A 21,550-nucleotide genomic window follows, 5' to 3' on the forward strand; every position below is an offset into this window, starting at 1 on the left:
ATAGGCATATTAGAAGTTCAGGAGGGTCAGATCAAATTTGTTCAGTCAATGATTTTGTCACATTCAGTCGGTGATTGAGACTGCCAGGAGCTCCGCTCACCAGGCAGAGGTGTCGCCTCGCGTGCGTGTGCGATGTTGAAGGTCACGCACCGGGTGCTCGGCTCGCATCTCCAGAGCTTCCTCTGCCCCTATGTTGGCAATGCGCGCAGCGTTGCTTGCCAGGCATGCATCTCGTGCTTCACTGGATGATGATGGCACAAAATCGCCCTGCTTAGTGGAATTGGATGATGATGTCACAAAGCACCTCAGCTGCACAGAGCAGCTCGGTTATTAAAAGTTTATTAACATTACATGTGCCACATGCCCCAATTGCGCCAAATTCAACAATGCACCTTCTTGGGTCCCCGGCAATGCACCTGCCAGGTGTGAAGTAGATTGCATGAAAGGTTGTCGAGAAAATAGAGGGACATACAGTCTAGGCTGTACATACATACAATATACTGTACATACAGAAGGTCAGACAGACATTCCTTGAATTATAGATAGATGTACTAGTGCAGTGCCACAGTGCTGTTCGTAAAGTCGCAGCCACTCCCGGTGAAAATCCCCAGGGAACTACACTCTTTCTCATGGGAAAAAACACACCTAAGTCGCACTTTTGAATAAACTTGCTATTCGCTTGTTTATTCAAAGTTTACTACTTTTACACGTCGCCTGTCCGCACCAAATATGCCTGTGTGGAATGGGCCAATTGATGACGGGAAGCCCCGCCCCCCCGCTGGCTCGCTGTTTGCTGTTTGTCGAAATGTATTAATATTAAAAGTGTCGCATGTCCAAATTGCACCAAATTCGGCACTGCACATCCTTAGGTCCCCAGCAAGTTTAGTTTGTATTTTTTATCTTTTGATGCTTTGTTGGGGCGGGGGGGACTTCAGCCAGGGATTCTCCCTGGCCTCAGTTTGGTGGTGGGGGTATATGGTGTGATGGTGGTGTGGTTCAAGCAGCCACGCCTGTCTTGGGTCTAGGTAATTGGGCCCGGGGTCAGGGTGGCTGTACGCCTGTTGCTCGTCTACCGATTCTATGTCTCATTTTGAAGACAATGTGTGTGTCAATTGGCCTGGGAACCAAACAAATCTGCAAGCTCATGTTTTATTTGCTCTGCAGTGTACATCTGGCCACCCTCCCATTCAAACAGATTTTCACCCAACCTTGCCGGGATCGGGCCAATCACAACCATTTCTCTAATGTGGGGTGGGTTTGATACGATGACGATCCAGAGGAGAGCCTTTGACGCACCTTTGCAAGATGGCTGCCACTGATGTGCAACGGTCTGTTGAATCCACTATCGCGATACATCAGACAAAAAAAAAAAAGAATCCACTATCGTGACAGTTTTAAACAAACTGGACGGTATATTTTTTATAAAAAGCTTTTGTTGATAATAAAGATGTGTTACTTCTGTACTTTTGACAGGATTTGGTAAAAATTGAATTTAACAACCAACTCGCACAGTGCTACCTCACACGTTTTGTTGTTCTGATTGGTTGTAGGTCTATCCAATTGCATCCAGAGACATTTTGGTCTCAGCCCGTTGGTAATGCTCCTTGAAAATTAAAAATTAACTGAGAGATTCACAACCAATACTGTATGCATTTGCGAACTGACAAAAAAAAGAATTTATTTCCTCACTTGCCCTTGCTTGGTGCCCGTCCCTATGTGGTGAACGAGAGATCCATTCCGCCGTAATGTTACATGAACGCCCACACGCAACACCTGCAGAAAAGTTAGCAAAGAAAGCTATCCACGTCGCGTCCCTGTTCAACATTTCTCTGAACAAAATGATTAATAACAGTTTGCTTTGGGCGAATCTGGCCCTGGAATTACCTGGTTTTGGATTGAAACTAAATACTGCGACATCTCCTACTCCTACTGCACTGTTAAGAATGGGCTGGACTGCGGACGTAAGTGACTCGGTCGCAGAGCCCTGAAGTTCCGCCCTGCTCCTGCATAGAGCGGAGCTGCATGCTTGTCGCTTGTTTATTCAAAATTGATTACCATAATATTAACACGTGTCGTGTGTCCAAATTGCACCAAACTCAACACTGCACAACAAGACCACACAACACCTCTGAGGGTGTCCTGTGGTATCTGGCACCAAGACTTTAGCAGCAAACATTTTAAATTAGCAGCAGACTTTTTGAATTTTGTAAGTTACGACGTGGGACCCCCATGCATCAGGCTTGTTGTTCCAACACATCCCACAGGTGCTTGATTGAATTGAGATCTGGGAATTTTGGAGGCCAAGTCAACGCCTAGAACTCTTTGTCTTCCTCCTTAAAGAATTCCTGAACAATTTTAGCAGTGTGGCAGGGTACATTATCCTATAATAAAGGGGTGTATTAGTCTACAACAATGTTAGGTAGGTGGTACGTGTCAAAGAAAGATACATATGAATGCCAGGATCCAAGGTTTCCCAGTAGAACATTGCCAAGAGCATCACACTGCCCCCACCGGCTTGTCTTCTTCTTATAGTGCATCCTGGTGCCATCTCTTCCCCAGGTAAACGATGTACAGGCACCAGGCCATCCATATGATGAAAAAGAAAATGTGATTCATCAGACCAGGCCACCAGGTCACATGCCCATAGTAGGCACTTTTGACGGAGGACAAGGGTCAGCATGGGTACTCAGTCTGCGGCTAAACAGCCACATACGCAGAAAGCTGTGATCCCCTGTGTGTTCTGACACCTTTCTATCATAGCAGCATTAACTTTTTCAGCAATTTGTGCTACAGTAGCTCTTCTGTGGGATCGGACCAGACGGGCTAGACTTCGCTCCCCACGCGCGTCAATGAGCCTTTGGCACCCATGACCCTGTCACTGGTTCAGATCGTTACTGTTGTCGATTTTTCCTGCTTCCAAAACACCAACTTAAAGAACTGACTGTTCACCTGCTGCCGGATATATCCCACCCCTTGACAGGTGCTAATGGGATGAGATGAGAAATGTTATTCAGTTCACCTATCAGAGGTTTTAATGTTCTGGCTGATCAATGTATATACACTTGTGGTGTGGGAATGGTGTGGTGAGCAGCCACACCTGACCTGGATCGAGGTGATTGGGATCAGAGTGGCTGCATACCTGTTGTTGGTTGGTCTAACGAGCAGCAGGTAAAACCGCTATCCCCACACACACTCAGGATAGGAGACTGTCGGGACATTTGCTCCTGGACTAATTCCAGCTAGCCCGCTCTCTACAATAAAGTGGTGTTAACAACCCCCCCATCTTCTGTGTCTCTGTGCTGGAGGGCCCTGAAAACGCCACTTGGGTAGCATGTGGTAGAACTGCCACAATACTATATATATATATATATACACACAGTATATACTGTCGGGGCGGCAAGTTCATAGATCTTCAGGAGAGGGTCAACAATCATGTCTACAGAAACGCTATGTGTGGTCTTGTGTTCCCAAAAATAAATCGATTGTCAACCCGTTCCAGTCTAAATTTGATTGTTTAGACGATCTGCGTTGGCAACGGAAATCCAATCTGAATCAGTATTTGTTTCCACTTCACAGTCTCCATGTGCCTGCCGGAAAGACTCCCTTCCCTCTTCTTTGTTGTTCCAGATGCTGAAAAATTGACAAAAATTGTCATTATATTGAGAACACAGTCACTTTGTAACGTTACGAACTAATGCCATATAAATCCACCATACATCTCGAAGTAGTCGTAAAAAAACCACTTGTGACTCGTACTAGAGTGCACGAAAAATTGTATTGGTCTTAATTCTTCAAACACTGTTCATCAGGAATATTTAAACTGAACGACAGAAGAGAAACATGCAGATGTAAGTCCATGTTGATTGGTCCAGACATAAGTCCACAATGTTTGTAACTTGTGTTTGCATTTCACAGAAACCCAAAAACTAACACGTACCTTAAACAAATAAACTGGACCCTGTGTATTGCTGCCTGCAGCTATATTTGTTCTTTTATTAAAATAATGATATTGTCCACACCGTATGCATGTGAAACCGTGTGTTGCGTGAGACAGGTGAGGAAGTCATAAAACATCCAGTAACTAAAAACTCTTTTAGTCGTTCATTGTTTGTTTTTCTCAAGAATATTTACATATCTGGCTAAATCAACAGTATGTGGAGCTCCCAGTAAATATTGTTCAATAAATAATGTTTAGTTAAAAAAAAACCCACATTTTTCAATGTCATTTTTCAAATTTTTTTTAATTTCAGGGGTCTTTTATTTTATAGTTCCACATTTATTTATTGAAGGGGACATTTAGTTTATAATGCCACATTTATTTATTTCAGGGCACATTTATTTCAAAAGGCAACATTTATTTATTTCATGGCACTTTTATTTCATAATGCCACGTTTCAATTCCTTATGCAAATAAATGAATGAGTCTTAACGAGTACGAGTACGGAGTACACCACGTCTGACAGTGGCGGACATGATGTACAGGGTGCGGCCCTCCACCTTGACCGGCTTGCTCCCCACGGGCCGCTGGCTCCAACGAGGAGGTATTGGGAGCTGAAGACCAGCTCGAAGCAACCACCCCTACCACTGTTGCGTGGGAGAGTGCCAGCGGCAGTGCCAGCCCAGCTCCCCATCTCTCCATCGGCTCTGAATCTGTGAGATACCCACGTCCCATTCATTTGCATATAAGAAATTGAAACGAGGCTGTGGTCTGGGGATGGTGTGGTTTGAGTAGCTACACCTCTCCAGGGTCTGGGTAATCAAGTTGAAGTTCAAGAGTCGGGGCCCAGGATCAGAGTGGCTGCATACCTGTTCGTTGGTTGGTCTAACGAGCAAAGGTAGGTGAAACTGCCACAGTGTCATTATTAAATAAAAGTGGCATGAAGTACATAAATGTGGTATTATGAAATAAAAGTCCCCTGAAATGAATAAATATAGTCTTTTGAAAAATGTCCCTTTTGAAACAAAAAACATATATTTATTTATTTATATGTTTATATATATTTGCATGTATTTATATATTTAGATTATATATATAATGCATACATATATATATATTGCCTTGTTTATAGATTTCAGAATTTATTTCATTGGCATATTTATCTATTTATGTATTTATTTATTTGAATGTTTATTTATTTATTTATTTATGTATTTATTTATTTATTTATTGCACATTGACTCAAATGGCGTTCCATACCACAGAACCACAGACCCATCGATACCGCCCACTCATCATTCGCATTGAGTGAATGTCGGTCGGCATTTTTGAGTTAAAAGACGACTTGAAATTCTTGTTGGGTGAAAAACTGCCACAGAGAATCTTGCAAACATCTTGTGTTAAACTTTCTCCCTTTTTTTTTCTCCCTTCCTTTCTCCATTTTGGTACATTTGGTATATTTGGTCTATTTCTCAATGTAATTAAATGGACGTGATCCTCCAAAAATGGCGACAGAGGCCATAGCAACCCATAGCAACCATCAAACTTCACATTCCGGTTTGTAATATCTTTTAGTGATAAAACGTAGTTGTGCTTTTTGGCTTTCATCCCTAATAGAGACTATAGGACAGTGGTTACTGACACAAAGAGTGAACACCTCACTAATAGTATGAAAGAGACAGCTAATTCTGAACCAATTCACATGGAGTCTACATTAACAGGGTACATGCTTAAAGTCCCTGTAAAGTTGATTCAGTGATTTGCTTCTAAACACATTACACATGTTAGAAAGTAATTGCTGAAAACATGTGTAAAGACTGTGAACGATGTAGTACGGAATTGGGAAGTTAAACTGTTAAAATGTTTTTCACCATTTTCATGATCTGGATTGTTTTGGGGCGGGGCTAAATCATGACTTGATGATGTAGAGCAGTCATACTCGGCTTGACCCCGCCCCCTAACACTATATAAACACCAGCATCCGTGGTGATTTATCGAAACTCAATTTCCAGCGTATTCATGTGGACCAGTGAAACAGAGGTTTCGGCAGACGATGACGTCATAACCTTGATTTACATATGCGCAATTGTTGTTTTACACATTGAACATGCGGCAGAAACCTACAAACAATGGTGGACTACTGGTGTGTTTAGGTGTAGCTAGTACTGTTAGTTTTATGTACAGTATTTTCCCGTAAATATCCTGTATTTTTAACCATACCTAAAAATAAAAGTTAAAAAAAGGCTGGCGACGCTGCGATCTCATCCCAGCTTCCCGTTTCCCAAACAAATCCAATAATAACATTGTGTTTTTATAGTAGATGTATTTATTGTAATTTGTTGAAAAAATGTGCATAATGGAGCTTGAAACTGGGACAATCCCGGACAATCCAGGACATCGGATCACCGTAGTTTGAGCACAAGCAGCGTTACTTCATCATTACACCGCCGTGTGGATGTGTATAAATACACCACCCCAATAGTTTTCAAATCACCTCTCCGTCCGTGGTTCAGTTCACCAATGCCACGCTGTGCTGTTGTTGTATTCGCCGCTCAAGAAGACGCCCATTACGGTGCATGCTGCCAATGTTCTTCTGTGGTGTTTGATATGAAGCTGTATCTGCCCCCACCGGCCTGGCATGCTTATGTGAGCGTTCTGAATCGTTTTTGCTTACTCGTGTGGACGGAGATAGTTTCAAGAACACTGTTGGTGTGGACAGGATTTTTTTTTTTTTAACGGAGGGGGGAAATATATGTTTTTTAAAAATACCCATCAAACATGGACGTTATTCCAATGTAAAGGTTTATAAATGACTACACGGTTAACGGCTGGCCGTGTTTTCAGGGTCTTCAGCGGACACGCCCCCCAGCTTCTCTGAACAGAGGGAACTGCCTTTTTTTTTTCTCCACAAGTTTGAAATGTAATTTTATATACTTGCCGATTTTTTTTTTTTTTATAAAATTTGGCTCGGTGGTTAATCACACATTGTTCTGTGGTGTGAAAAACTCAGAGCACAATTTTATCTTCACTTTAAAGGTACTTTAAGTGTTTGTATCAGTATAAAAAAATACAACAATTATTGCCAAATATATATATAAAATATATAAAATGAGTTGCCCTCACAAAGAAAGGAGCCCCACTGCTCAGCCCCCACTGGTCCATATCCAGCAACCCCCACCCCCACCCCACCCCCACCCCTTACCTCTCTGCCTCTCCTCTGTCCAATCCACGGCCCGGAGCCCGTTTGACGGGGGCCCCAGAAGAAAATAGCCTCATATATATACACCCGAGAGGCGAGCTCTCGCTCTGAGTCCTCTACGCTCCTTGTGTGTTGTCACCCCCACCCCCGACCGGGAATTGTCTGTGTCTTGAAGTCACCTAACCGCAGAAATGGCCCCCAAGAAGGACGTTAAGGCTCCCGCCAAGAAGGCCGAGCCCGCCAAGCCCGCGGCCGCCGCGCCCGCACCGGCTCCGGAGCCCGCTCCCGCACCCGCCGCCCCGGCCGTCGACCTGTCCGCAGTCAAGGTATTCAAATATGGAGCATGCGTGTGTCCCGGGGTTTCTTGAAAGACTTCTAAAGTTTCTTAAATCAAAGTTATTATTATTATTATTATTGTTATTATTATTATTATTATTATTATTATTATTATTATTATTTATTTTTTACCTAACAGGAGCAGTCGAAAGAAGATGAATATAATAAAAATAATAATAAAAATAATAATAATAATAATAATTATTATTATTATTATTATTATTATTACGATGATTATTATTATTATTATTATTATTATTATTATTATTATTGTTATTATTATTATTATTATTTATTTTTTACCTAACAGGAGCAGTCGAAAGAAGATGAATATAATAAAAATAATAATAAAAATAAAATATATATTAAAAAAATAAATAAATAAATAAAAATATTATTATTACGGTGATTATTATTATTATTATTATTATTATTATTATTATTATTATTATTATTTATTTTTTACCTAACAGGAGCAGTCGAAAGAAGATGAATATAATTAAAAAAAAAAATAATAATAATAATAATAATAATAATTATTATTATTATTATTATTATTATTACGATGATTATTATTATTATTATTATTATTATTATTATTATTATTATTGTTATCCACGGGCAGGATTCAGATTGGTTGACTAGATGGGTTGCTGCCTGTGTTAGGCCTGTTTCTCTCTCTCACTCTCTCTCTGGATTTGCAAACTGTGTTGTGACTGCGGGGAATGTTTAAGGTTCAGTTTGCTCGAGTTTGGTGCCAAACTGCCAGTCAAAGAAAGTCAAAGAGGTAGTGAAGCTGAGGCTAGCTGGTACCAAGGAGAGCTCCGACCCTCCCACCGAACTCACCCACCTCAGACACTCCCCTATCCCCTTGTGATTGGACAAAAAAAAAATAGGTGCCACGCTGTGAAAGGGCAGAGTTGGGTGGCACCAAATGAGGAGATGTTTGTGTATCTAAAGATGGATCACCTACAGATCAAGTACCTCCGTCTGAGTGTGACACTAATTTTGGCAGAGAGATTACTTAAAGCCGGCTTTAGACGTGCTTGATTGAGAAGGGTCCAGGGGTCGACATTCAAGTCTGTGCAGGCAGCTGAATAATGTTCTGCTGTTCCCTAGATCATTGGTTCTCAATGTGGGGTCTGGGCCCCCCCCCAAGCGGGTCCTCCAAGAGAGTTCCAGAGGGTCCCCAGCAAAATGATTGTTAAACTTCACAAGTATTTCATTTACAAGATGTTAGCAGTGTTAGAGAATGTTTGGTCATAGCTTCGCAGTGATCCCCCTAACTATGGTGTTGGCAGGTATGGATATGAAAAAGGTTGAGAATCCCTACCTTAGACAATATGCATAGGGGTTTGTCGAGCTTTACTTTTGGAACAGTTACAGCGTTGTTTGCTTGAGCTTGATATTATTGCTCTGTGGACCGTGTTGCAGTCAGGGTCTGGCCAGCTAACATGACCGGTAGTGATAATCCGCACTGTAAACCTTTCGCAAATCTCAGTGGCTTCACGATCTAAGCAAGTCGCCAAAGGAATCACCTAATCACCTCTCAGAGTGGGGCGAAGGGCCCTCGGAGCTGAGCTCAGTCTTGGAGATGTTCGGTACGTTTGTACCACACGCTCATGAATGTTTTTTGTGTGGATCTCTAGGTGGACTTCACCCCAGACCAGATGGAGGGTGAGTGAACCCTCTTTTTTAACTTTGTCACTTCATCACATACACTTTAAAGAGTTTCCCCTCCGCCCAGAGTAAACAACTTTATCGCCGACAGACGGATCTATCTCAAATCTCTGACCTCTCCTCCATACAATAATATATGCTGCACTATACTGCGGGCTGCTGGGTATGCTGCTGTCAGCATTCCCCCGCTCGAGCTCGGGTCAACCTTCTTGAGCACCTGCCTTTAAAAGGAGGGGGCTCATATTCTCAGCTATGTTTAACAGTTACTACGGGAGTCATTCAAAAAAAAGGGGGGGGCGGGTGTGACCTATTTAGTTCTATGACACTTTTCCTTCAGTGCTTTGCAGTTTCAGAAAGAATCTAACTTTTGACAGGACCTCTCGTCTTTGGCCAAGCAAAGGCTTTGGGTTGCCTCTTTGAAAACTTCATTAGGCTGCACGGTCCCCTGTTAAAATTAACCACGTGGCCTCTGTGCATCCAGGTCAGTTGGCCGTGGCCTGAATAGACCTCCTGCAGGGTCACAGTGATGTACTGTTTGACAGTTGTCGAGGTACTTTTGAGAAGTGACTGAACAGAGGTCTTCTGCTACCAAAAGGTGACCAGGTCAAACAGCACCCGGCTGTAAGAAGAAGTTGATTTAGAGAACCAAAGGGCCTGATTCAAACAGACGCACAATTCGTTATTCCATGGTCTCCATAGGTCTTTATATGAGTGTGAGGTTAAATTACATAGAATTACGTTTAGTCCAATAAATCATGATATTCATGTCCTGTTGAAATTTGTGAATTTTCTGTCAATAGAGGACGTTGAGGTGGTCCAAATGCTCTCACCTCCATGCAGGCCACAACGAAGCATTTAGGTGTGTGGCCCATGTAGGGAAAACAGCATCACAGAATTTTACAGGCCACACATTTTGATGAAACAGCAGGCAGAGAGGGAGTGGCAGCTGACAAAGACAAATGAAATGGCTTAAAACAGCCACAGTCTCAGTTCGGTCAGTCTCAACCTGTTGACCCATCAATAGAAAAAGACATAGAGGAAAGAGAACATCCCCTCAAGAAAGAACGTCAGTGCCAATATCACAGGAACGTGATATGTTTGACTTGAACATCAACAGTTATATAGCTGATCTGAATGTAAGGCTGCCTTTTCAATGTCATAATTCTCTTCTGCCCACATCCCAGACTACAGGGAGGCCTTCGGTCTGTTCGACAGGGTAGGTGACAATAAGGTGGCCTTCAACCAGATCGCCGACATCATGCGCGCTCTAGGACAGAACCCCACCAACAAGGAGGTGAAAAACATCTTGGGAAACCCCTCCGCTGAAGGTAATGGATTGGAGATGTAGGGGTTACGTCTCTCACAGAGAATGTTTACTTACATGCAGGGAGTCTGGTTACAGATGTCCTAGTATTGGTTTGCTATATTTAAACAGTGGTGTGTTCAGAAAGTAAAAATGTAGACGTATGTAAAAGTAGAAGGGAAAACTGTATTTTGAGTAAACCGTGCTGGATTTGCTGGAATCGCCTAAAGCCAGAGGTCAAACTAGTGAGTGAGATAAATAATACACAGTGTATAAATAAAATACAAATAATATAACACTTTAAGACTTTTACTTCCAGACTCTTGAATGTATTATTTTTAATATTAAATTGTATTTATATTTTATTATCTATAATTTATATTTTGTTATAATTCGTTTTTGAATCATTTATTATATTTATATTTAACATATAACTCTTGATAACTATAATCTATAAAGTGACCTGATCAATTAAATAGGTCTAGTAACACCATACTCATAAATCCAATTCCACCTTTTTAATGAGTCAATTTCAACCATTATTTTTATAATGGTTGAAATTTTATTATTTTTATAGTATTTTATTTATTATTTTAATGTATATTTTTATAATTTATCTTTTAATTAACTTTTATTAAAATGATTTATTCATGTACAAATATTTTAATTACTGTACTTAAATTCTTGTACTAAAATTATCATCGTTAACAATATTAATGATGGTCTTAAATGATTGTACGTCCCTGTCACTTCACAATAAACCTTTCACCAACGCCGACCTTTTTCTCAAATCTCATGGCTTGGTTTTCAATTCATCAGTGAAACAGGTCCAGTCACACTCTACTCACCAATACACTGTCAACTTTTTTATGAATCAAAGAAACAATTTACTCTGCGTAATCTTTCAATCAGCGTCGCATTTAGTCAGGAACGGAAAATAAACTCGTTCTCTTTTTCCCCCTCCCAGACATGATCAACAAGAGAGTAGACTTCGAGGGCTTCCTGCCCATGTTCCAGACCATCGTCAACAGCCCGAACAAGGGAACATTCGACGACTACGTTGAGGGTCTGCGCGTCTTCGACAAGGAGGGCAACGGCACCGTGATGGGCGCTGAGCTCCGTATCGTGCTGTCAACGCTGGGTGAGTTATACTTCTGGGCGAGCTCTGGTGTTTTTTTTTCCTCAACATGTAACCGTGACCCTCCTCTCCCACGCCTGCAGGTGAGAAGATGACCGAGGCTGAGATCGACGCTCTCATGCAGGGCCAGGAGGATGAGAACGGCTGTGTCAACTACGAAGGTACGCCCCGAGCGCTTATCAATTCACTTCATAAACTTTAAAGACTTAGCGTTGCGTGTAATTCTCCAATCCACTTCGACACCTTCAAATACACACTCCGTGGGAAATGTTGCGTACTAACATTATGACAACACTGGAAAATAACATTGTCATAACTTGTCACATGTTTTGACCCACCCATCGTCGCACCCTTGACCAACTCTTCCCTTCCTTTTCCCCGCCCTCTATCTTTCCCTCCCAAACACCACCCCCGCCCCGCCCCATCGTCCGGTCCATCCTCCTCCTCTGCAGCCTTTGTCAAGCACATCATGTCCGTGTAAGGAACCTGCCGAGCATCGTATTTTTAATGTGCAGACCCCATGGTGTCCAGACATCCGCTCGCCGTTTCCTGCCTCCACCCGAGGAAACAATAGGACTATGAGATGTTGGTTTTTTTTTTTTTTTTTTTTTTTTGTTCGACTAGACTTTTTTGTTTTTCACTTATCACATCGGTGCTCTCTTCATCTCATGTCCTCCTCCTCTTCCTCCTCCCCCTCCTCCTCCTCCTCTCCCTCGTCCACCCGGCCTCGTTGCACATACTTTCACCTTCACAGTGGAGCAGTGAGGGGAGGTGCTATAGGAGGGGTAGGCGGTGTATAGGATCACCTCCTAAAATTAAACCCCAACCCACCACAGTCATACACACATATATCAGTTTGCCACGGAGTGACTGGCTTGGCCCAGGACAGGCCGTCAATATGAATCCCTTTCGTAAACGCCTCCCCCGAGTCTTAAATTATTAAACTTCTCCTCTGTCACTTCACAATAAACTTTTCACAAACTTTTTCGGATTTTATGGCTTGGTTTTTGACTCTACATTACAGATCTGGATTTCCGCCAGAAGTTGTAGGACACGCTCCGCAATATCCCAGTGGGTACTGGGGGCCGCTGAAGTAACTTGCTAATTCCACGTAAAATCTATTAGCTAGAATGAGCGATAAAGTGGGCACAGAGCTCTACCAAACGTCCACTTTTAATCAGATTCATTGTCTTTTGAATGTTTTTTAAACGGCGGCAGGTATTCAGAAATAATTGACTGACTGCTGCTATTGACCAATCAGAATCCAGCACTCCATGGTGTCGTGTAATAATTGTTGATAATACCAGTACATCAAAATGATGGTTAATATGGTCATCTAGACACAGATGTCTAAACTTTTAAATCAAATTTAGCCATGTTTTTGTTTCTATTTACACAATATGAGAGTCCCTCGAAATAAATTAAAATAAAAAATAACAACTGATTAAATAACGACAACGCTCAGATCTCAGTTTTTGTTCTTAGTTTATTATTATTATCTGCTGTTATTGGTGTCATATCAACAGGAGGAAGAAAAAAACTGCTTACATCTACTTGACCTTTCAAATACATTTACAGTTGCTGTAAGGTGGGGCGCGGGGGGTACAGGGCTTTGAGGGATTGTGCAGAAAAAACACAGAAGCCAACAAACAGTCACGGGTGAGGATAATAAAGAGCTGCAGGGCTAGGAGAAAAAAGATGTACCACAAATGTGTGACTGGAAAAAAAAGGAGGAAAAACTAAAGACTAGGCGATTTACACTTCCTAACAGGCGGTCAGTTTGCTTCTTCTTTCATGAAAATGTCCCTTTTATGGATTTTTTTTTCATCAAAATATGTTTTCTTCCACTGTTTTGACCCCAAATATCACCACAAAACACTGGCATCCCAATAAAAAGAAAATGATGGAATCACACACACCCATGCGCGCACACACACACACACACACACACACACACACACACACACACACACACACACACACACACACACACACACACACACACACACAGAGGTTTGGGGGGCTCCTTTCATATCCCTGCTAGGCGAAGATCATCTACAGTAAGCAGATTTATTCAACAAGGCAACAATATATTCTCAGGGGTTTGATTTTTTTTGTTTGTTTTTTGGGTTTTTTTTTTTTTTTTTTTTTCCTCCCCCAAATGGAGATGCGTGGGATGAAGATACAGGCTCTATCGACGTTGATTCTTCTAATTTATAAACAGTTTGCGTAGAGAACTACAAGTTGAGTCTATGGTGCCTCCTCCTCAGGAACATCGGCAAGGTCGTCACAAAGCGCAATACTGTAAACAACTAAAAACTACAAAAAAAAAAAAAAACATGGACTCGTCAATTTTTTTTGTCCCCCATTGATTCAGGAAATAACTTACTAAAATGATTGAATCTTATTTTTTTCATTTTTCAAAATACAAAATAGCCTCTTTTTGTATTAGAGTCAATACATGCGTCTCATAACATGGACTAGTTCTTGCAATTTTTGCAGTTCTAAATGTAATTTTTACAGTTATAGCCAGACAGTTATTAAAATCAATTTCAGAGATGTCGGTGGCAAAGAACTTACGTGTTTATACATGTATTTATATATATTTATACTCGTTAAATATCATATCTATGGATGACAGTAAGAATAGTTGACTTGTTGAGGGTGGTGTTGCTGGGGGTGGGGGCGGGGGTGTCGGCGTCCATGCACATTTTACTTAGCGATAAATAAAACAAAGAAACACGTGCTCACTTGGTGTCTCGGCCACATCGACTACTATTAACCTATTTAGTGTAAGTTAAGAAAGAAACACTATAGCTTGCTCCAAGCACTGATCCGAGACCGAACGAAGACCGTTGCGTGGCAGCCTTCTTCTAGACCTCCTTCTAGGCAGCTTCTAGACCTGGCACCCTGGTCCGAGACAAGAGAAACCGTTTGGGCGACGATCTGGGACCAGCGCTCAGACTGAACTATTCTATGCACCATTGTCCAAAAGGGGAACGAATGAATAGGGCGTGAATATAGCGCGCGAAAAAGAGGACCGAAGTGTGGACACGTTTCTCAGTTGAGTCTCTATTGGGTTGTGGCAGTAGGCGGTTTCCTGTAAAGACGGCGGTTGTAGCTGAGCGGGGATCGGGCGGGTGAGTGGGTAAGAAGCAAAGGGGTCAACTGTGAAGGTGGGACCAGTCCAAGGGGTTGAGGCTTCCACAGTACCAGGAAAAGAGGGATTTGTAGAGAAGCGTGTAAGGTTCTCACAAGCCCTGCTTGGCCAGGGCGGCGGTGACGTCCTCGGCCAGAGTGGCCAGTTGGGGGGACTCCAGCATGTTCAGGCTGCCGGAGGAGGACAGGTGGCTCTCCCGGTGGTCCTGGGGGGACACGCCGGGCGACTGGGCCGTGATCTCCACCCCGTGGTCCCCCCGCGCCTTGGTGAGGTCGCGGAACGGCACCTTGTGGCTCTCGATCTGTGGGCGGGAGGCGGGGGAAGGAGGAGGCAAACGGAGGGGGTTAAAAGATACCTCCAGATATGTTCGGACCCACGGCTTCTTGTTCGGGGGGGTTTACCTGGCTAACTTCATCGTCAGTAAGGGCGCGTATCAGAATGGGCTGGAAGGAGGGGAGTCGCTTCCGTCAGGGGTGGGGTTGGAAACGGGGGCCGGGGGGGCGTGGTCTGTGACACTTACCAGACTGTGGCCGCTGTCGGGAGTGTGGTACGAGTTTTCCAAGGAACCCACCTTGGCCTGGGCCTTGTCTTTGAAGTCCAGCTTCACGCTCTCTATTCGTATATTGCCGCCCCCTGCAATCAGAGAGGTCACAGAGGGGATGGGGGGTGGGGGAGAAAATTAAAAGGTGAAATACTTCAGATTGAATATTACTTCTCAGAAGTACAGCACCCATGAAAGGGTTCACTTAAAGCGATGGGAGATGCATGAACTGTGGTTTAGCTCGGGCAAAAATATCTGTCGGGGATAAAAGGAACGACTTCAATCACGCGGAATTCGTTCAAATGTTAACCCTGAGAATGTAAGAATGACATCCCAAAGAGGTGAGCGTTTCTGCAGTTGCTTGATGAAAGTGCCTGCAGATGGCGCTGCAGCAACACAATTCAGTCACCGAGGGTTTCCTACCGCCGTCATCAGGGATCCGCTGCTGGTACTGTTCCACTCTCTTTCGCTACCCATTATATGTATCTCACATATAATATGTAATATGAGGTATTCAAGGTTTGGGAAAGTTTAAAGGATGGGCCGCTATTTTTGATCAATTCAAATGATTTTCAGGTTAATCCAACCCTCACCGGGCGTGAGAGATGTCCTGCTGAATGGGAATAACCACAATTCAGCTTTTAAAAAATACAAAAGATTGTTCAATTGTTCCCTAAAGATTGTATTTCATACTATGACTTTGTCCTTCGCTGACGTTCCTGTGCTTCTGCCGTGGCTCTTGAGAAAACACAAGGTCGGGCTTTAAGCCGGGCGAAGAATTTGACGTGTCAAAGCTGAATCTGACCCTCTCGTTACATCATGTTTGGGCGGAGCCCTCAGGGGAATCTCTCACGCCCGGTCACGGCTAGAAGGTAAAGATCAACATAAAATATTCAACATTTTTTTGCTTTAAGGTTGTTCTCCGTTTCCGCTATAACTGATGACTGCCGAGTCCGTCCATTACCTGGTCGATGGCGGATGTTGTCCAGGGATCCGCACTTGGAGGTCACGTGACTCACGTCAATCTTCTTGTTCTGGATCTGGACCTGCAGGGGGCGGTGTGGTCATAGTTCAGCCGAAAAAGAACATACATTGATAACGCTACATGGATAACGCTAATGATGTTTCACACACGGGGCGGACAACGGCGGGAAAGCTGAGCTTCTCCTTAACTGGAAGGACGAAAAACACAATGTGCTCAAGCTGATGGCGACCCTTTCAGAATAACGGAACAACTGTACGATGTTTTTCATGGTTTTTCATGGCAGCATGTTTTCATTCCCTTTGTCTGTGATTGACACGCAATGTGCCTCTAGAATAGAAGCAAATACTAAACACACTGCCAAATTCGATAAAAGGAAATAAGAAACAAAAACTACATTTCGGAAAAAAAAAAAGGGAAACAATTATGGTATGTGAAGAAGATTTCTTAAAACTTAATTTTTCTTTCTTGTGACAGAAATGATCTCATAACAGCACGCAAAACATTGTCATTTAGAAGATGACTTTTGTCTGCTATTCTCTTTTAAAAGTTATTTATTTCTCTTTAAAAATCGATAGAATTGTGCACTTTTAATATTTTTTTAAGAAGTTGAAGACACATTTTCTCAAAGCGAACTAAATAATGCTAATACACATTATAGGCCGGTAAAATTTTTTTTGCATTTTCAAGATTTTTAAGAATTCCTCCCAATCTGATAAATGCAGATGCTGCCATCTGGTGTCCTTTACTTTACACCAACTGCGTCAACATTGAGCCCAAATACAAGCTACGTTCTGATACAGATAGAATTCAAAGATAGTTCAAAGATAGCCCTTCAGCGTTTGAACATATACCATAAACCTGTGAAATGAAACACCATACTATAAATGTCCGACCGGAAGACAGTAAGAGGGCGCTTCAGATTTGAAATTTGCCACGGGCAAAAGACACTCAAGCAAGAACCCCCTTGGGAATCTGAAGAGAGAGGTTAAAAAAACAAAGATGGTGCGAAGGGAGAGTCAATGAGACGGCAGACAGAGCTGAGGTTAGAAGAGGTTTAGACACAGTGGAATGAAATCACCCGCAAGCGCGGGAAAGAAGGGAAGCGCTGCCCGTCCATCTAAATTAACCCCTGTGGTTGGACCTCCGTTTGCCGAGTAAGCGCCTCGGCTGAGGCGCTTTCTTGTAACCTGAGCACCGGTGTTTACTTTCCGAGTCTGTTCCCGCTTGATTCGATCATTTTGTTTGGGAAGGGATTTAGAGAGGGTGCAGGGTACACACAGAGCAATTACCAGATTGGACCCACACGATGCTGAGGGGACAAACTAAATGCCTTAGCCATCGTGTTCATCAAGACACCCCTGGGGGCCTTTGTTTGGTCAGTTTCTTTCCACTAAACATGCACAGAGAAAAATAAAGGCGCCAACCGGGTCCAAAAGTGGTTCTTCTGAGTGACGTCTCAGGAGAATCATTTTTGGTTCTGTCAAGGACATTTCAGTCCAAAGTTCTTCAAAGAACCTCTTCTTTGCCCTCCTCTGCTTGAGACACCAGCGTTGAGTTTGTCCAAATTGCATTCCCAAGAAACAGGTAAGAACCATTATTTTTCTTTATCTACAGTGCCCAGTGTCATGCATGGGGCCAGCAGGGATATATCAGAGTTAAAAGACAGAGATGGAATGTGATTTGTGTCGGCGTGGGGTGAACCATGGGCCGCAGATCGTCTCGTCTCTCCGCCGATCTGACAACCCGATCTGCCGATCTCGGTCTTAACGAGACTCCTCATTACAGTATGCGCCCAAAAGCCAGTTGTTATTCCAGCGGTCCGCGGGCCCGTTTCCCCCCATTGGGACACAAACCACGGCCGGAGGAATAAGGTGTGAGTGCGAAGCGGCCGCCAGCACCCACGCTCCCGGGATGCATGTAAGATACTGCACATGGTTAAGGACAAAATGAGAAGGAATGTAAAGAAAACGAGAATAAACACCCAAAAGCACACAGGAACGATGAGAGAGCGAGAGAGAGAGAGAGAGAGAGAGACAGTGCAAAGACTCACATTTCCACCTCCAGCTGAGTGGCCCCTCCTGTCCAGGGAGCCACACCTAGACTGAACATGGCTAAAGTCCAGCTTAACGCTGGAGATGAGCACCTGCAAGGGGCCAGAGTCGGTAGGGAGACAGTGAGTTTGAGGGGGAGGGAAATGGCACTTTATCTCAAACTTCTCTGAAACGTTTTTCTCACTTATCATGATGCAGTTCCAACCTTAGGCCGTCTCAGGCCCTGGTCACACCGGCATCCATTTGATATATTTCAAATCATCGCGAGCGGTGGTGGATTCGTTAAGTCAATTCGCCAAGATACCCATTTGTAGAGTTTGTCGTGAGCGGACTTACTGACACAACGGACAAAGAAATGTTTGGCGTTAATGGACAGCAAGACCATTTTGCAAAGGAGAGTCCAAAATGGAGAAAGCTTTCTAACATCCCGTCGTCCATCCCATATCGAAACATCCCATTTTGTACAAAATTCTGCTCCACCGTAAAATGTTTTTTTTTTACAGTGAGCTTTAATTATGAGGTATAATTATGTCAGTCATGTTTCCTTCATTTGGGTTTTTTTCTATATGCATACATACATATATACTGTACATACATACCGTATAAGTATCTTCTACTGCCAATTTCCGGCATTAACCAGGGTCAAGTGTACATTACTGTAAAATCCTTTCTGTGTTCGGTTGCAGCACTGTTGGTTCTATTCTCTGATGACTCTCAAAATGGATGTCATTGTCACTTCCAACCAAGTCAAACACCTTTCCATGACGAGCAGTGGTTTGTACCAGAAGTCTTGAAGGATTTATCACATGCATTTGACTATCAGCTCAAGCCTTGACCCTATGGTATAGCCATCCAAGTAGCATAACAACAGCGCCTCCTAAAACACTGGATTTAACCTCTTTCTCAACTTGAATTGAACTGCACGTTTTGAAAGGGCCGTTGGGTACGTCTTTGGGGCTGTGCAGTTAGATCACCGATTTGGCCATGGCCATGCCTTCTCCGTAGTTAAAAGGAGACCGGTAGGAGAAACAGACAAAGCAAAGCAGGAACAGCACAACAACGCAACAGATCTGAGATACATTTCAAAAATACATTTACAACAAACCATAAATCTTTACAGGAAAAACAATTCACAATGAATTGATTGCAGCCGCTAAAAGCGGCATGAATTATCAGTTGCGCCTGCTGTCTGTGCCGTCTCAGCGTCTTTTTTGTTGTTGAGTCCAATTTGCGCTTGTTCAGCATCTGATCGCAATTGTCCATGTGGCAAAGGAAATGTTCCGTGTGATTGGAGAGCCATTACGCATTTAAGCGTACAGTTGCCCGTTTTATGAATTATCAGTCTTAAATAAATATAAAACTTTAAATAATTGCGCGTGGGTTGCGCAGGGGGAGACCCAGATACGTGGAGATGGGCAACGCAGACACGGGTAACAGGGGGTCCGTGTAACGGGGAGATACCCCGGGTTTTACACGTTTTGTTAGGTTTATGTGCAGTGAGTATAAAACATTTAAATAGTATGAGTAAATGTATAATAAAACTTACTCTTCCCTCACAGTTCATTTATTACATGAATAGAATGTGTATGTATTTACATTTTAACTTAAGAAATTCCAGTTCTGACTCAATCTTAATATTACTATGTAGAGATGATGGCAGTTATTTTCATATGTTTTGCTCGACCAAGTTCCGGGCCCCTGCACCCGAGGCCGCAGCCTGCGGAGCTGAGGTTCAATGCCATCTGTGGTTCAATGGCAATTTTGACCACTTTATCGCTATTACCTATAACTTTTTTTATTTTATTTTATGTTTTAATCTTTTGAGTTTAACAGGAATTATGGAACCGTTTTTGTCAACATTTGTTCTTCTTGTTTTTCTGTTATTTGCGCAGGTTTAGCGGCTGCAAAAGCCGCACAATCCTTTTGTGAATTCGTCTCCCCCAGTGAAACAAGACATAAAGGTGGAGGGAAACATGGTTAAAGGTCAGAGACAGAGAAGGAAAAGACAGAAAAGGTGGAAGATAGAGAATGCATTAATATTTTTTTTTTTTATTAAGTTAATTCGCACAGGAGATTTCAAGATGGTGCCTAAAATAAAAAAAACCAAGGCATACCTTCCAACATTACACCCACCCAGAGAAACACAGAACGACCCTGCTAATCCAAAACTCACTTATTCGAATGTTCAAATTATCCAAGCCCAGCAGGATTCGTACATGCAAAGGCTATACAGTAGTTCCAGTTACAAATTTGAATGTTTTTTTTTTTTTTGATTTTACATTTAAGGATCAAAATGTGGGTATATAACATTGCATATCAGTGTTTCCTTCTGGTAGAGTTTCATTTTATTTCCAATAAATGATTTTCTGTCGTATGTGTAGTTCCATCTCTTTTCATATGCAGCTTCCAGATAAGTAGCCTATAGCCTATTGAGACCAAAACATTTTCTGAAATGCAACTGTGGGCATGTTTGTTTGGCGTTTAAAAGGCATTTGAGAATGCACAAGTGGCAATGGGGCGACTGGCAGCATCAAGAGAGGCAGTTCTGACTGTGAATACATTGTCAAGTCAAATCGAATGTATTTAAAAGCACATTTAAAAATAACAAATGCCGACCAAAGCGCTGTCGGGTAAATTATAAGGAAATGATACATTGTGGAAGGAAGACATAGAGTATATACCTCATCTACAGGGGTATATATAAACAACCAGACAACCAACAAGAAGAGGAAACTTCAGTTTTGGACGCAGAAGGGCAAAAGTGCTCCAAGTATTACAAAGAGGGTCTGATAGTGATGTTTGGAGGCCACACGTTTGACACCAATTATCTTTTTTGAAAGCCTCTGGGAACATTAGCATGTGTGATCTCACAGGTTCCCTTCTCAAAAGGTGTTTTTCCTTCTTACCTTTTGGGTCTTTTGGGGGAGTTTTTCCTTGGCTGTTCCAGGGTTAAAAAGGAGAGCTCAGGAGGAAGTGTCGAATTGTCCTAGTAATGTTGACCTGCAAAAGCCCTTTGAGAAGGTAACGGGAATATCCATATGTCTTTGGGAGTGTTAGGCACCCCGCCAGAGCTCTCCAACAGAAGCTGAAAGAACCAAAACAGGCTTCAACCCTCTTAATAGATTTGCTATGGACAGGCTGTGTCTACTCTATTCCTCGGTCAGTGTCCTTGACCATCTCCTGTATGGAGCATGGCAGGGACAGAGGGGAAGGAGGGAGA

General features: G+C 42.7%; 2 protein-coding genes across 2 annotated transcripts in view; one reads left to right on the forward strand and one right to left on the reverse strand.

Moving 5' to 3' along the window:
* The first annotated feature begins 7,236 nt into the window (after window positions 1–7,236).
* Window positions 7,237–12,577, forward strand: myl1 (myosin, light chain 1, alkali; skeletal, fast). The gene is made up of 6 exons (XM_080019258.1): window positions 7,237–7,462; window positions 9,122–9,149; window positions 10,337–10,480; window positions 11,423–11,596; window positions 11,677–11,754; window positions 12,046–12,577. The coding sequence occupies exons 1-6, from the start codon at window positions 7,328–7,330 to the stop codon at window positions 12,072–12,074; spliced, it is 588 nt and encodes a 195-aa protein (XP_079875384.1). The 5' UTR covers window positions 7,237–7,327; the 3' UTR covers window positions 12,075–12,577.
* A 2,267-nt stretch (window positions 12,578–14,844) lies between these two features.
* The window catches only part of map2 (microtubule-associated protein 2), a gene marked incomplete at both ends in the record, with an annotated part of 41,815 nt that continues 35,109 nt past the window's right edge, over window positions 14,845–21,550 (reverse strand). The window contains 4 exon segments of the mRNA XM_080019519.1: window positions 14,845–15,054; window positions 15,274–15,386; window positions 16,259–16,340; window positions 18,330–18,422. Coding sequence (XP_079875645.1) covers window positions 14,845–15,054; window positions 15,274–15,386; window positions 16,259–16,340; window positions 18,330–18,422 — 498 coding nt within the window.

The sequence above is a fragment of the Zeus faber genome, assembly GCF_960531495.2.
Source record: "Zeus faber genome assembly, chromosome: 18".
Classification (NCBI taxonomy): domain Eukaryota; kingdom Metazoa; phylum Chordata; class Actinopteri; order Zeiformes; family Zeidae; genus Zeus; species Zeus faber.